Raw genomic sequence first — 15,521 nt, 5'->3', positions numbered from 1 at the left:
GGAGCTCAGGTGCGGCTCCAGGCACAGGGGCTGCTGTCGGACTCAGAGCGTCGGGATCTACGCCCGCCTGTCTGAACGTAGCTCCCTCCAGCGGGACAGCAGCACGCACAGCACTGAAACGTGGCTAGCAGGGGGCGGGAGCTCCCTGCGCTGCCGTTTTGCTGCCTGGGAGCTTCCGGGGGGGAGAGGTTCCTCTTCCTTACTGGGACAAATTGCCTTCTAGAGAGAGGTGGGCAGAGTTAAGGAGATGGTCAGTAGGGCGCGTGGCTCACGGGGTCGCTCAGCTGTCTGGCGTAGTGCGAGGCTGGCCTGGCTGATGCACATCGTCTCAGGTTGGCCTTGTGGGCTAGTAAGTGACTCTGTTTGTTCAAATGCACAAGCAGTTCATCTTCCTTGCAGTCATTCCAAGGGCTAGATCCTTGCCTGGCGGAAAGCAGCCTGGCTCCAGGCCAGCTGGGGACCTGGCGTGATGCAGGGTGGGGCATCTGGGTTCAGAGAAGCAAAGGCCCAGGAAGGGGAGAGCGACGACAGGGCTCCTTAGCTCCAGTGTTTCGCCCTGGTCAGAGCCCAGCAGCCCTGGGCTTGCTGCATCCGTGCTGAATGTAGAACCACGCGTCTCTTTCCGTACAGACCGGGCCCTGCTCCCCCCCATTCCCAGGGTCGGCCTCCGAGAGCGGAACCGCCTGCCCTCCGGAGCCGCCTCCCTACAGCCCTCACGCAAAGGCCGTTTCCTTGTAGGATTCCCCCGGATCTTCTTCAAGCTGCTTCATAACCCCCTCTTCATCCTCCTGGTGCTGGCCCAGTGCAGCTTCTCCTCCGTCATCGCCGGCCTCTCCACCTTCCTCAACAAGTTCCTGGAGAAGCAGTACGGCACCACCCCGTCCTACGCCAGCCTCCTCATCGGTGAGGGCGGCCGGCCCTGAATTCAAGGGGCAGGGTTCAGACATGGCCCCAGACCCTGTTCTCCATGGGGAAGGAGCCACGGGCCATGCGCTCTCCTGGCTCGCATGTCAGAGCCTCCACACCCGTTCCATTCTGCCCTGAGTGCGTGGGAAGGAGTGGCCATGGTCACGGCAGCCCCACGCGCCCCAGGCCTGCCCCCGGCCTCGAGGGAGTCCCCAGAGGAGCAGGGCTGGCATCATGGCTGTGCACCCGCCTCCTCGCGGCCCCAGCGCAGGGCCACGGCCAAATGGCTGCCAAGGGTTATGAAGTGTGGGTGTCCTGTCGCCCGGGGTCTCCCTGAGGCAATGAATGGGCCTCCGGAGGCTGCAGGGTCTGGGGTGCCCCTCCCCCCACAATCCCGGCCGCCCTGCGCGGTGCGCCTCGGAGCCCTGACCGCGCCCTGCGCTCTCCCTGCAGGCGCCGTGAACCTGCCGGCGGCCGCGCTGGGCATGCTCTTCGGCGGGATCATCATGAAGCGCTTCAGCTTCTCCATCAAAGCCATCCCCCGCTTCGCCATGATGATGCTCCTCGTCTCCATCCTCTGCTGCCTCCCCCTCTTCTTCATGGGCTGCCCCACCCAGACCATTGCGGGCGTGTACCCGCCCAGGTAAGGCCGGCGGGGCCGGGGCTTCAACTGGGGACCTCGCGGCTGCTCTGGTAACCAGTCTCCTCCTCTCGGCACCCCCCGTTGGCTGCCCCCCAGCACCGCCTGCTTCTTCTGCTCCGGCCCCCCAGGGGCATTGCGGTCGCCGTGGCGATGTGGAGGGCAGAGTGAGGCCCCCGTAGCCCCCCTTTAGCAGCGTTGGCTTCTGCTGCTCCCTGGGGCGCTGGAGACGCCTCCGCTCACGTCAGCCATGGGCCGGGGGAGCCAGGCAGCCCCCATCGCTCACGTGCACCCTCCCTGCGCTGCCGCCTTAGGATGGGCCCAGTCTCCCCCATGCGCCTGCCGGGCCAGCCCAGAGCCTCCCGCCACCCACGAGAGGAGAGGGGGGAGGAGCACTGCCCTCGGGCTGCCCCCAGCAGAAGTGTGGGGACGAGGGCGAGTTCTTTGTACCCTGGCTGACTCGGAACCAGGGCCCGGAAGGGCACGCTGAATGCTGATTGGCTGCCAGGGTGAGTGCATCCTAGGAAGTTCCGCCTCTCAGAGGTGGTCCTTCCTGGAGTCTCATGGGAATATGCAGTTTGTGCTGCTGGGGTTACCCCAGCCCTAAGATCTAGGTCAGCCCCATTTCTCATCGAATGGCTGCAGCTGCTGGCTACAAACAGGACGGGGGGGCCTGGGCTATACAGAGGTCGGCCCAGGTGCTCTAATCTGGCCTTTCCTCTGTGGTGACCCTGCTGGGCCTAGAGCCACCTTCCTCGAAACACCTCCTGCCTGCCAGGGTGGCTAGAGGCTGGTAAAGGGTCAGGGGCAAGTCTGGCCTGTGGGATCCTGGCTCGGGGCCAGGAGTCCTAGCTCTCCCACACACTCCTGAGCTGACTGTGAGCAAGTCACATGACTGTTTGGTGCCTCAGTTTCCCCTGTGTAAAATGGGGGTGATAGCATTTCCTGCCCGGGGACTGAGGCTAAATCTCCTGCTGATTATGAGAGGCCCCGGGCGGGAAGGGTTCTGAGTCATTCGCGGGGGGAACATGCAGCTGCCTTTGCAGGTGCCGTTGGGAGCTATGGGTCAGCCCCCCACACACTCTGGCCGAGTCAGACTTCACCAAGCTGCTGGTGTCCGTCGCTGCCAGCTCTCGGGGGGGGTTGAGTTGCCGTCACAGGGGGCAGCTTGCTGGGGGGGTAGAGTGGGGGGCGCCCCTGAGGGATCTGCGCGCTGCGAGGCCGCGTATTAACGCCTGACTGCCTCCTGCTGGGCTGGGTCTGCAGTGCACTCCGGGGGGGGTCATTCTGCTTCGCGATCGGGCGGGACACGCCCCTGGTCGGGCCTGGTTTCTCAGGCAGTGGCCGGGGAGGAGAGGGCAGGTGGGGAGACCACCGGAGAGAACAGGCATTTCCCCCTTCGCTGCCGGGCAAGCAGCCTGGGCAGGACGAGGGGGGGGGGGCGAGTTCCCCTGCTGACCGCAGGGAGCCGCTGTGCACAGAAGCTGTGGCTGGCGGAAAGGCAGGCCCAGTGGCCTCAGTCCACCTCCTGGCTACGGTTGGAGCCACTTTATCCCTGTCTCGTCCCCTGCTCCTCTCCTTCCCCTGCAGACGGCTTGGGTCAAGCCAGCTCCCAGGCTAGCCAGACGCCCTTCGGCCCGATGGGCACTGGCCAGGGCCTTGCACCGCTCCAGAACTGCCCCCGCCCCAGTGCCAGCAGCATCCCGCAGGCCTGCAAAGCCCCGGGCGGCTCGCTCTCGGAGGCAGGACGTCCCGCCCACGCTCTGTCCTGCCTGCCCCACCCCGGGTCTGTCTGTGACCGGCCAGCCCGCGCCCCGCTGGCGTGTCTCAATGCCCAGGGCCGCTTCTGAGCGACCTGACTTCCCCGGGCTCGCGCCGCCGCGGCTGCCTGGGTCAGAGGAGGCCTGGGCCCCGGCGTTTCCTGAGCCGCCCAGAGGATGCAGGGGGCTGGGGTAAAGCAATCTCAGGGGCCCCTTCCAAATGGACTTCAGACCTTCTCGTGGGGACCCCTGCGGGGCCCGGGGCACATTGCCCCACTTGCCCTCTCTGGGCGGCCCTGCACGGCTCAGTCCCTGCACACTTAGCACCTGCAGGGCCGCGGGGATCCGGCACGAGGCCGAGCTACCGCCTGGCACCGGCCCAGCCCGCACAGAGACGGGAAATTGGTCAACCACGGCGGGAATTCGAGGGGTGAGCGATTCCCTCGCCTCGTTATTTGATGGGCTATGTTATGTTTCCATGTCCTTGGCAGTACACCCAGTTCCCAGGCGCCGGCTCCGTGCCCCAGCGCGTGCTCCTGCTCCAAGTACATCTTTCACCCAGTGTGCGGCGCCGACGGCCTGGAGTACCTCTCCCCCTGCAAGGCAGGCTGCACGGGCTCCGTGCTCAACTCCCCCAGGGCCGGGGATGTGGTAAGCAGCGAACACACGCAGCCCAGGGGCTGGGCGCCGGAGCACAGCTGAGCCGGCCGGGCAGGCTGGAGCACGGGCTGGTGTCGGAAAGCTCGTAAGAGCAGGTGTCGGGAGCCGCCGCCAGCCATGGGGATGGCGGTCCCAGAATCGGAACCTGCGGTGCTGTCGCGGTGACGCTGCTTCAGGCTCCGGCTGAGCCGGCAGACGAGGGAGCACTGGTTGGTGACTTCCCTGTGGGACTTGGGGCATGTCGGCCATGTGCCGAGTCACTCCTGCTGCTTGGTCCCAGCCACTGCTCCGGGCAAAACCGCTGGGAGGAGGGAACTGGGCAGGTTGGTCTGAAAACTCTGTGGCAGCCACCCTGAGCTCAGGAGGCGTCTTCCTGTCGTCTGAATGCCCCACAGACCTACGTGAACTGCTCCTGTGTCCACACCAAGAACGGCCCCTCCTCAGCAAAGGCAGGGTCCTGCCTGGTCAGCTGTTCCCACTTGCTGCTTCCGACCGTGTTCGTCATCTCCTTCGCTGCCATGATCGCCTGCCTGTCGCACAACCCCCTCTACATGATGGTGTTACGGTACGGCCACGATCCCGGGCAGGGGCTGCGCGCCAAGGGTAAAGCGCTGGCACGTTTCCTGCCTGCTGCGACCAGGCCTACGGGCTGCCCCCTTCCTGGCCTGGGCGACGCCCCTCCCCGCCCGCCTGGAATGGGCCGTGACTGCCCTTGCGTGGGTGTTTGCACTGGCTGGGGCAGGGCGGCAGGGGAACTCTCTCTGACGCCATCAGCGGGGCGAGGCGGGGCTCTGCGTGGGGCGGGGCTGGATGTGGCTGCCTGGCTCACGCAGCCTCGGTGTGTCGCTGGCGAGAGGCGGCCAGGAGCCCGGGTTTGGGACTGCCCTTTCCGGGAAGGCCAGGAAGCATGGGCCGGCTCTTCCGCAGGGCTGTGTCCCAGCTCCAAGGGACATCAGTGGGGCCACACGGGATCCTGGCCTCCGTGGGTCTGGCCCTGGGCCTGCTTAGGCTTGCAATCAGCGCTGACCCAGACTAAACCCAGGTCCAACCGTTTGGACCCCCTGAGACACTGGGGTCCCCCTGCCCTTCTTCACGCCGCCCCCCCTGCACGCTCCTCCGGCCCAGTCTCTCTCAGCCAGCGCGCTCGGGTCTCAGCGGAGCAGCGGCCGTCCTGTGCACCGGGAGCCGGCCGGTGGGGTCGCTCGCTATGGCGGGTCACTGGGCCACGTTGTGCGGCGCTGCCCGTGGTGGCATCAGTCCCCTGCCCCGAGCAGGAAAAGCAACCGAACGGCTGGGGAGCAACTCGGCAGCTCGACAGGCCGCTTCTCCCCGTCCCACTGGAAACGGCCCCCGGATCGCCGCTCTGTGGGGCTGGAAACTGCCAGTCTCCTGCCTGCCCGGCCAGGCCAGGGCCTGGGGTCCTCGTGCCGAGGTCCTGTCCGTGCACGGAGCCTTCCCCATCCAGGTGTCCCCCCATGAGCTTCCAGAGCCGTTAGACCCTCTTGGCCCTTCACCGAAAACTGGAAACGTGCTGCCAAGGGTGGGGGGTCAAGGTTCCCCTTTCTGCTGACGCTTGCAGTCTTCAGCCAGCCCCAATCACCAGCGCTTGCCCCCCGAATCCGGCCCATTCCCACGGGAGCTATTTAAACCCTCCCCCTTCGCTTCGAGAGAAACCTGGCGTGCCAGCGGCGTTCAGCCTGGCATGTCCCAGGGGACGCGGTGGCCCCAAGCCACCCCAGTGCAGATTCTAGCCCGTTGCTCGGAGCAACCCAGCGAACATGCCTCAGGTCCCATCTCTGGCTTCTCCCCGGCAGGGTGGTGAACCAGGACGAAAAGTCCTTTGCGATCGGAGTCCAGTTCTTACTGATGAGACTCATAGGTGAGTGTCGGACGCGCCCTCTGCGAGTCGCGTGCAGGAGCCTGGCCCCTCAGACCCTCCCCCGGGCCCTTTCCAGCTCCCTTCGGAGGGATCCCTTTGCCCGTCGGAGCGCTGGTGCGAGCCCTCCCCCCGGGGGGTCTTGTCCCGCCCCGTCCAGTGGCACCCAGAGCCCTTGAGAGCGTAATGAGCCTGACTGCAGCGTGGTGCCAGAGGCCCATGCCCTGGTCCAGCTCCGCCTGTCGGCGTGACGCTGCTTTGCGCAAACACTTGGTTTGCAGCCAGCCAGGGCTTCCGTTTCGCCCCCGCGGGCCTGCCCTTCACTGTGCGTCGGGGTGAGCACCACCGCTCGGCGCTGACTCCCCCGGCGCTTCCCGGAGCAGATCGGGGCGCGCCAGGGAAGGCTTGCCGCACGGCAGAGGGCCAGTCCGCGCAGCAGGCAAGGGTTACCCCGGGAGCTGAGCGCCTCTGGAGAGAAGCCCTAGCGGACCTCTCCGTCGGCGTCGCACTGGCGGCTGTGTCCGTGCGAAGCAGTAACGGGCTTCATGCCAAAGAGGCGAGCTGCTCTGAGCGGCGGGAGAGCAGTGAGACCCCCCGGATGGCTTCTGCCAGCCCCCTCAGCCCTCCCGCTGCCGTCAAAAGCCTCGCTCCGACCACACTTAGATCGGTTCTCGTTCGGGAACGCTGGCGCCTCTGCCAGCTGGGCAGTCGTGGGAAGAAGCGGCCCCCAGGGCGGGCAGCCGGGCCGCAGCGCGAGGTCCTGCTGGCTTTGGGCGTTGAAGTTCCTTCCCCACGCGGGGCAAACATCTGGGCTGGTGTAAATCAGCCTGGCTCTGTCGGCATCAGCAGAGCTGAGCCGATAGACTTCAGCCGGGCCGCTGGCCGGGGCCAAGCCGGGCCGATAGACTTCAGCCGGGCCGCTGGCCGGGGCCGAGCCGGGCCGATAGACTTCAGCCGGGCCGCTGGCCGGGGCCGAGCCGGGCCAATAGACTTCAGCCGGGCCGCTGGCCGGGGCCAAGCCGGGCCGATAGACTTCAGCCGGGCCGCTGGCCGGGGCCAAGCCGGGCCGATAGACTTCAGCTGGGCCGATAGACTTCAGCCGGGCCGCTGGCCGGGGCCGAGCCGGGCCAATAGACTTCAGCCGGGCCGCTGGCCGGGGCCGAGCCGGGCCAATAGACTTCAGCCGGGCCGGGCCGATAGACTTCAGCCGGGCCGCTGGCCGGGGCCGAGCCGGGCCGATAGACTTCAGCCGGGCCGCTGGCCGGGGCCAAGCCGGGCCGATAGACTTCAGCCGGGCCGCTGGCCGGGGCCGAGCCGGGCCGATAGACTTTAGCCGGGCCGTTGTGCTTTGCGAAGTGTCACTCACAGCAAGGTGCAGCCGCTCTCATGGCAGCAGAGGAGCGTAGAGCCGGCATCACATTACCCTGGCCCTGCGTTACACGGCACCGGGGGAGGGATCATCCATCACCCCCCCGCCCCAGCTAAAGCTCGCTGCCCCCAGCGCCAGGAGGATGAGGGGGGCAGCGCCCGTCCCCGGGTTGCGAATCAGGCAGTCCTGGAGCAAGGCTGGGGGAGGCCAGAAACGGAGGGTCAGTTTCAGTGACCGGTTCACGAGGAAGGCGTGGAGTTGAGTGGCTGGCCTGAGTCCAGGGGCGTGCGAGGTGCAGGCGTGCCATTGTACACGTGCAGGCAACACGCCATCCTCCTCGCACGGGGCGCACCAAGCCCTGCTATGCACGCGCCATTTTGTCTGCGTGTCCAGGGGCCAGGCAGAACCATCCCCTGAGCACGGCCAGTCCTGGGCACGCCCTAGCTGTGCTCCAGCGCCAGAGCACTGGCACGGCGCCCACACGGCTGGGCTGGCGTGGAGTGGGAGGGCATCAGGGGGTGCTCGCTGCCAGCCCCGCTCTCAGGATTTCTTCCTCTCTCCCCTGGCCCCGCAGCCTGGCTGCCTGCTCCCGCTGTCTTCGGGGTCGTCATCGACTCCACCTGCCTGCACTGGAGCGAGCGCTGCAGCAAGCAAGGGTTCTGCGCCTACTACAACAACGACTTCCTCCGGAGCAGGTACCAGAGCCGCCGCGCCGGGGACAGGCCCGGGGGGGGCTGAGGGAGCCAGACTCAGTGGGGACAGGCCCGGGGGGGGAGGGGGCTGAGGGAGCCAGACTCAGTGGGGACAGGCCCGGGGAGGGGGCTGAGGGAGCCAGACTCAGTGGGGACAGGCCCGGGGGGGGCTGAGGGAGCCAGACTCAGTGGGGACAGGCCCAGGGGGAGGGGGCTGAGGGAGCCAGGCCCGGGGGGGGGGGGGCTGAGGGAGCCAGGCCCGGGGGGGAGGGGGCTGAGGGAGCCAGACTCAGTGGGGACAGGCCCGGGGAGGGGGCTGAGGGAGCCAGACTCAGTGGGGACAGGCCCGGGGGGGAGGGGGCTGAGGGAGCCAGGCCCGGGGGGGGGGGGCTGAGGGAGCCAGGCCCGGGGGGGGGGGCTGAGGGAGCCAGGCCCGGGGGGGAGGGCTGAGGGAGCCAGGCCCGGGGGGGGCTGAGGGAGCCAGACTCAGTGGGGACAGGCCCGGGGAGGGGGCTGAGGGAGCCAGGCCCGGGGGGGGGGCTGAGGGAGCCAGGCCCGGGGGGGGCTGAGGGAGCCAGACTCAGTGGGGACAGGCCCGGGGGGGGGCTGAGGGAGCCAGACTCAGTGGGGACAGGCCCAGGGGGAGGGAGCTGAGGGAGCCAGGCCCGGGGGGGGGGGGCTGAGGGAGCCAGACTCGGCGGGGGGTTCTAGCCAAGCGGTGGCAGAAGGCCGCACGGGGAGGGGGCCCCCGAGAGGGGTTTTTCTTTTCCAGAGGAAGCAGAAGGAGATTGGGGGGTGATCAGGGAACCGGCCGCATGCACCAGATGGGCCAGGGCCGGGGGCAGGCGAACCAGAGCAAGGGAGGGGATTGAGAGGGGACCACAGTGGGGAGGGGGACGGATGGGCCGACGCCGCCGGTACTGCACACAGTGGGATAAGCCACCTGTCCCTGCTGGGGTGGTTTTAGCTGGAAGGGTGTTCTCTGGGGGTAGGTTAAAGGCTAGATGGGGGGTCCCAGTTAGCAGGGCACAGCCAGGCAGAGCTGGACAGACAGGGTGGTGTCCGGGGGAGGCTGCAGGCTGCCGCTGAGACGGGGGCAGGACGGGGGGAGGTGCTGGCCGTGCGGGAGACCGTCCCTGTCCGGAAGCATGTCCAGCTGAGCACTCGAACGCTGGGAGAGGCAACCAGAGGGCCGGGAAGCCGGTGGCCTCGGCGTGGCACCGCTTTGCCGCTCCTAGGTCAGCGGGCAGACTCCAAAGGCTCTGGGCTCGTTCTCGGGGAGCGGCCGGGCCCCCTCACCAAGCACTGGGCCAGCCCCTCAGATTGGCGCTGGTTCCTGGCAGGCTCCATTTCTCTCTTGCCAGATACATCGGCCTGCAGATGGGCTACAAACTCCTGGGCATTCTGCTGCTGGTGGTCACCAGCTGGTGGGTGAAGAGGAGCAAGGAGTACAACGTGCAGGAGAAGGCGGCTGGCCTGGTCTAGCCCCGCCAGCGACCGGCCCCGCGCGCCCTTCCTCGCCTGTCCGTACTCCTGCCAGCACTTAGCCTTTTCTTTTGTTGTAAGAAAACGACTCCACCGTAGCAGCTGCGCTCTGAGCGCCACTATGCAGCTTGCTCGGTAACCCAGCTGTGCACGCTCGGGCCAGCTGCTTCGCACTTTGGAGGGCTCTCGCCGGGCCCACGCATCTCCCAGGAGTGGACAGCCGGGGCTCCAAAGGGTGCCAGTTGTGGATGGCCCAGGACACGTGAAACAGACAAGCCGGAGGGCGAGAACCCAGGCAGAGACCTAGCTGGGATCCGACAGCACAGAGCTGTCCGGCAGCGTCGCGCCCCCGAAGACAGGCGGTGCTGCTATTGTTTTCCAGAGGAGAACCCAAGGAGGCTCTGCCCTGGGGGGCGGAGCCCCTGGACTCCCCCAAGACACCTCGCCTCTTGGAAGATGCAGGAACTGCAAGTGGGAAAAATTCTCCTTGGGGTAAAGCTGTTACAGCTGCTAAGGCAGTGCGGATAGGCTGGGGGAGGGGGACGTGGAGCACGTACCTGTCCCACTGCCCCACAGATCCCATCCCCCCACTGTGTCTGAGCGCACTAGCATCAGCCCAACGTGCGCCCTGTGCACCGCGCCCGGGCGGGGCCGGGACAGTGCACCAGCTCTGCTCTGAGACCTTTCCTCGCCCCTCCCACGCAGGCCAGCGCGGTGCGGGTGGGTTATTGTGCAATGTCAGTTTCTTCAATAAACCCCGTTTCCTACCCTGGCTGCTTCATTGCTCCGCCCGCTGCTGTGCTGGGGGGCGCAGACCCTGGTGCGGCTGGGCCATGTCACTGGATGGGGAGGGGCCAGGCCCTCGGGGAATGTCATTTCCTGGGCGGGCCGCTGTGTGTAAGAAGGACAGAACGAACCCAGCGGGAGCTCGCCTGGCAGGACAAGCATTGCGGGTGGGGGCCGTTTCCATATTTCAGGCTGGCTCGTGTCTCTGCAGCCACATGCCCCAGTGCGGGGTCTCTAGGGGGTCTCCACGGCAGCTGTACCTCAGAATGAGCTATGCAATTTGCGCTACACGAATTGCGTCGCTTGTGTTGAGGTCATTGCGAAATAAAGCGCCATTCCGAACGTCCCTTAGCCCTCGTGCATGGGCTCCCGGGGCGTCGGCATAGCGAGCCCCTTCCATTTCAATACAACGGGCTTGCTCTTAAGACGCGGAATAGCTACTTCAGCAGAGGTGGAGAGTAACTAAGTACAAATACTTGGTTACGCTACTCAAGTACATTTTTCCAGTATTTATACTTTACTCAAGTAATTTATTTTTGTGATACTTCGACTTTTACTCAAGTAGTTCTTTTAGAAAAAAATCGTACTTTTTACTCCACTACATTTTCCAGAAGCACTTAGTTATTCACGATTTTCATCACAGAATCATAGAATACTAGGACTGGAAGGGACCTCGAAAGGTCATCGAGTCCAGTCCCCTGCCCTCATGGCAGGACCAAATACTGTCTAGACCATCCCTGATAGACATTTATCTAACCTACTCTGAAATATCTCCAGAGATGGGAATTCTACAACCTCCCTGGGCAATTTATTCCAGTGTTTGACTAACCTGACAATTAGGAACTTTTTCCTAATGTCCAACCTAAATCTCCCTGGCTGCAGTTTAAGCCCATTGCTTCTTGTTTTATCCTCAGAGGCCAAGATGAACAAGTTTTCTCCCTCCTCCTTATGACACCCTTTTAGATACCTGAAAACGGCTCTCACGTCCCCCCTCAATCTTCTCTTTCCTAAACTAAACAAGCCCAATTCTTTCAGCCTTCCTTCATAGGTCATGTTCTCTAGACCTTTAATCATTCTTGTTGCTCTTCTCTGGACCCTCTCCAATTTCTCCACATATTTCTTGAAATGCGGTGCCCAGAACTGGACACGATACTCCATCTGAGGCCTAACCAGCGCAGAGTAGAGCGGAAGAATGACTTCTCATGTCTTGTTCACAACACACCTGTTAATGCATCCCAGAATCATGTTTGCTTTTTTTGCAACAACATCACCCTGCTGACTCATATTCAGCTTGTGGTCCACTGTAATCCCTAGATCCCTTTCTGCCGTACTCCTTCCTAGACCATCGCTTCCCATTCTGTATGTGTGAAACTGATTGTTCCTCCCAAAATGGAGCACTTTACATTTGTCTTTATTAAACTTCATCCTGTTTACCTCCGAACATTTCTCCAATTTGTCCAGGTCATTTTGAATTATGACCCTATCCTCCAGATTAGTCGCAACCCCTCCCAGCTTGGTATCATCTGCAAACTTAATAAGCGTACTTTCTATACCAATATCTAAATCTTTGATGAAGATATTGAACAGAGCCGGTCCCAAAACAGACCCCTGCGGAACCCCACTTGTTATGCCTTTCCAGCAGGATTGTGAACCATTAATAACAACTCTCTGAGTACGATTTATCCAGCCAGTTATGCACCCACCTTATAGTAACCCCATCTAAGTTGTATTTGCCTAGTTTATTGATAAGAATATCATGCGAGACCGTATCAAACGCCCTACTAAAGTCTAGGTATACCACATCCACCACTTCCCCCTTATCCACAAGACTCGTTATCCTATCAAAGAAAGCTATCAGATTGGTTTGACATGTTTTGTTCTTTACAAATCCATGCTGGCTGTTCCCTATCACCTTGCCACTTTCCAAGTGTTTGTAGATGATTTCCTTAATTACTTGCTCCATCATCTTCCCTGGCACAGAAGTTAAACTGCCGCCTGAGACCTGAGCACGCAGGGCGGCTGCCCAGAGCCATGTGCTGAGGGGCATTTGAATATCTCCTGTGACCTTACCTGGGGCCAGCCAGCTACATAGGAGGGAAACCCAGCAGCCACCGTCAGGGAGGGCAGAGGCTCTGACTTGTGCCAGGTAACTCGTCTGCTCTGGTGGGAGCAGCAGCAGGGTGGGTGCCCAGGGCAGGGGCTCCCCATCCTCCCTGGGACAGAGGCCCCCTGTAGAAGCCCTGTGGCGAAAGGGTGGGGCTGGCTGTGCTGGAAGAGGCTCGGGGCAGGAGGGGATTGAAGAATTGTGTCTGTGCGCAGCTTCCCGCTGGGTGGGATGTGGAGCAACCCTGCTGTCTGGGTGTGTAGTGTGGAGCAGGTGTGGGTCCCCCCCCCCCACGCCTTTTTTTCCCCCTTTCCCCCTAAGAGTCCTATAGGAGAACTGAGGAGAGATGAACTACTGGCTCAGGAGGGGGGTCTAACACTTTGAGTTGTTGGGGGGAGACCTTTAAATTGCCCCCCCCCCCCCCCCCCCCATGAGCAGTTGGTCTCGTCTGGCTCAGAAGTTTTGCTCACTCTTCTGGGGGCGGGGGGAGGGAGAGCCAAAGCCGCTGCTTCCTCAGTGTGGGGCAGGTGAGTGCAGAGTGTTACTGAAATCAGCCCTCCCATGTGCCCCAGGGAAATGAGTCCCAGTGGGTGATGTCTGGCTGGGTGGCTGAAACACCTTAACCTTCCGTTCAGTTCTTAACGACCTGGCCACAGCCTCAGGGTTTGTTTGTATTCAGCAGGGTGCTGACATTTCTCGGGTGGGGGGCCCTGTGGAAGCTGTTTCTGAGCAGTGTGGTTCCTTCATGGAGATTAACGCTAAGGATATTTTCTTTGCACCCATCTCAACCTGCAAACCTTCAGGCTCCGGGGTTCCCAGGGTGAGACTCTGAAGATAAGGTGGCAGATAAGAGAACCCTCTGAACTGTCATTCATGCTTAAATTCAACACTTTACATTCAAATTTGAATAAAGATGCTAATTATCTTACCCATTACAGAGATAGCTTCCCCAATTATCACCTCTAATAGCATTAGCTCACAGACATTTACCTCCCCCACCCCCCTCCATCCCCCTCCTGTTCTGAAATGTGATTTGTCCTTTTCATAGGTGTTCATTTTTTTAATTGTATCCTTTGGTATATATGGTTGTGACTATTTTCTTCCACTATTTGATCTGAGGAAGTGGGTCTGGCCCACGAAAGCTCATCACCTAATAAACCATCTTGTTAGTCTTTAAAGTGCTACATAGTCCTGATTTTTGAAGATAAGGTGTGATTGTTGTGACTTGCAGTTTCAATGAGGCACTTAAACCCAGAAGAACTCTGTGGGAATATAGGCTCTTTCCCACCCCGTCGCCTGTGCAATGCTTCACGCCTGCTGCTCCGGCTTATGAAAAGGCTTGCTGGAATGCACTCTGTGTGTAATGTGTTAAGCTTTTCATCTTGTTATAATTTTCACAGTTATTGAGAAATCATGGAGGGAGGTCCGATGATTTTTTAATGACGAAGCAGAGATGCAAAGAGTTCACGCTTTAAAGCTGTTAAAACCCAAACAGAGAGACAAGGGGGGAGGGAAGTAATATCTTTTTTTTTAATTATTTTGGAACAGTTTTGGGTGGTGAGACCCGGAGAAGAGCTCTGAGGCGTTCCAAAGGTTGTCTCTGTCACCAACCCTATTTGATCCAATTAAAGATATTACTTCACTCACCGTGTGACTCTCAATATGACTACAACAAAACAGCAAAACCCACCCTCTCACATGTCAAGATCCGTGGCCACATGTACAAAATAATTATCTTAACCCCAGACATGATTTGTTGATTTAATGATTCATTCACTCGTCCATTTGTGACAAGCCCAGTTCAGCCGTTTCTATCATTGAATGTTAACAAGTGCTCAGGAATCATGGTTCTTGCTTTCCCTGTCTGTAAATAATTGAATTCTTACTGATGGAAATAGTTCAGGATTTGTGTGTACTGTGAAACCAGCTCATTTCTAAGTTGTTTGCAAAGAACCAAACAAAATAAAATAAGCACAAAACCCCAAATCCCTAGAGATTTCAGGGGCCTAAGTGTCCTCTGGAATTGTTAAAGTTGCCTTCCCCTGCCCTACCGCAATCTGAACCGGCCCCCCGGGCTAGTCAGGAGTGGCCAGAGGGCTGCAGGAGGGCCACGTGCTGGTTGCCACCCCCATGTGCCAGCAGGGAGCTCGCCATGAACTGCAGACCAAACACCAGGCATTAAGGGCGAGGGCTGTGCAGCAAGGGAGGAACCGCTGAAGGGCGAGGGACCCGCCCAGGGCTTTTTACCCACAATTTCATTTCACAATCTGACATGATTCAAAACCAGCAGCTGCTTTTGTGTGTGTCAGATCCGGGGGGAAATATTAATGCAGGGGTGGGAACCTTCTGGGGGTCGGGGGTCGCTGACCCACAGAAAAATCAGTCGGGGCCCACACACAAGTGAGAAGGAAAACCCCAGACCCCTCACTGCTGTGGGCCCCAGCGGATTCCCCTCGCACGCTAGAGCCCTGGGGGGCCAGGCCAGTACATTTTGTGTGCTCCCGTCCCATGGGGGGATGGCAGGAGGTTGGTGCACAGGGTCCCAATACTGGAGGGGGGAGCCCTGAGCCTCAGGGGCCAGATCCAGGCAAGCTGGGGACCACGTCCAGACCCCAGGCCGTAGGTTCCCCACCCCTGATTGAAGCTACAATGATCCATTCCCCATGTGGCTCTTAAAGGAAGGCTTGGTCCAGGACTATGGCACCCTCTGACAACTCCCTTTGCAAGGAGGTGCAACAGCCCTGTGCTAAGGGGAGCAAGGGACTGAGCAGCTTCCAAGGGAAATGCAGGGGCACCAGGCCCAGGGCAGGGAGGCCCAGGGCACCAAAATGCATGTTTGCCTAGGGTGCCATTTTCCCTGCGGCCGGCCCTGTGTGCAGGAGGGGGAGCCCTGGGCCTCGCGGGCCGGATCCGGTGCGGGGGAGAAGATGCACAGGGCCACGTGCTGCTGCTCACGCTTCCCCCGGCTGGGGCAAGGCGGTGCTGGAAACTGCTCGTGAGAGTTTCCCCGCTGCTCCCATTGGCCAGATTTCGGGGCTACGTCAGTGAGGGGGTGCTGTTTGGGGGGTGCTGCCTCTCACTTGTGTGACCCCACCTGATTTTTCCGTAGGTCAGTGGCTCCGGACCCAAAAAGGGTTCCCCACCCTGATCTATGGTTTTCCAGAAGGAGCATCTTCATCAACGCCTATTGTTGTTTCTCTCTCTCTCTCGCTCTCTCTCGCTCTCACACACACACACACACAC

General features: G+C 61.4%; 1 protein-coding gene across 3 annotated transcripts in view; it reads left to right on the top strand.

Moving 5' to 3' along the window:
• SLCO2A1 (solute carrier organic anion transporter family member 2A1) overlaps positions 1–10,155 on the top strand; it is a 43,616-nt gene extending 33,461 nt beyond the window's left edge. For all 3 annotated transcript variants that reach the window (XM_075937219.1, XM_075937217.1, XM_075937218.1), the window contains 7 exons: positions 739–903; positions 1,360–1,549; positions 3,798–3,957; positions 4,362–4,531; positions 5,781–5,845; positions 7,786–7,906; positions 9,268–10,155. In XM_075937219.1, coding sequence (XP_075793334.1) covers positions 739–903; positions 1,360–1,549; positions 3,798–3,957; positions 4,362–4,531; positions 5,781–5,845; positions 7,786–7,906; positions 9,268–9,388 — 992 coding nt within the window. In that variant the 3' untranslated portion in view covers positions 9,389–10,155. The remainder of the gene's footprint in view (positions 1–738; positions 904–1,359; positions 1,550–3,797; positions 3,958–4,361; positions 4,532–5,780; positions 5,846–7,785; positions 7,907–9,267) is intronic.
• The last annotated feature ends 5,366 nt before the right edge of the window (positions 10,156–15,521 follow it).

The sequence above is a fragment of the Pelodiscus sinensis genome, chromosome 10, assembly GCF_049634645.1.
Source record: "Pelodiscus sinensis isolate JC-2024 chromosome 10, ASM4963464v1, whole genome shotgun sequence".
NCBI classification, from domain to species: Eukaryota; Metazoa; Chordata; order Testudines; family Trionychidae; genus Pelodiscus; species Pelodiscus sinensis.
This window is presented reverse-complemented; position numbering and strand designations above follow the sequence as displayed.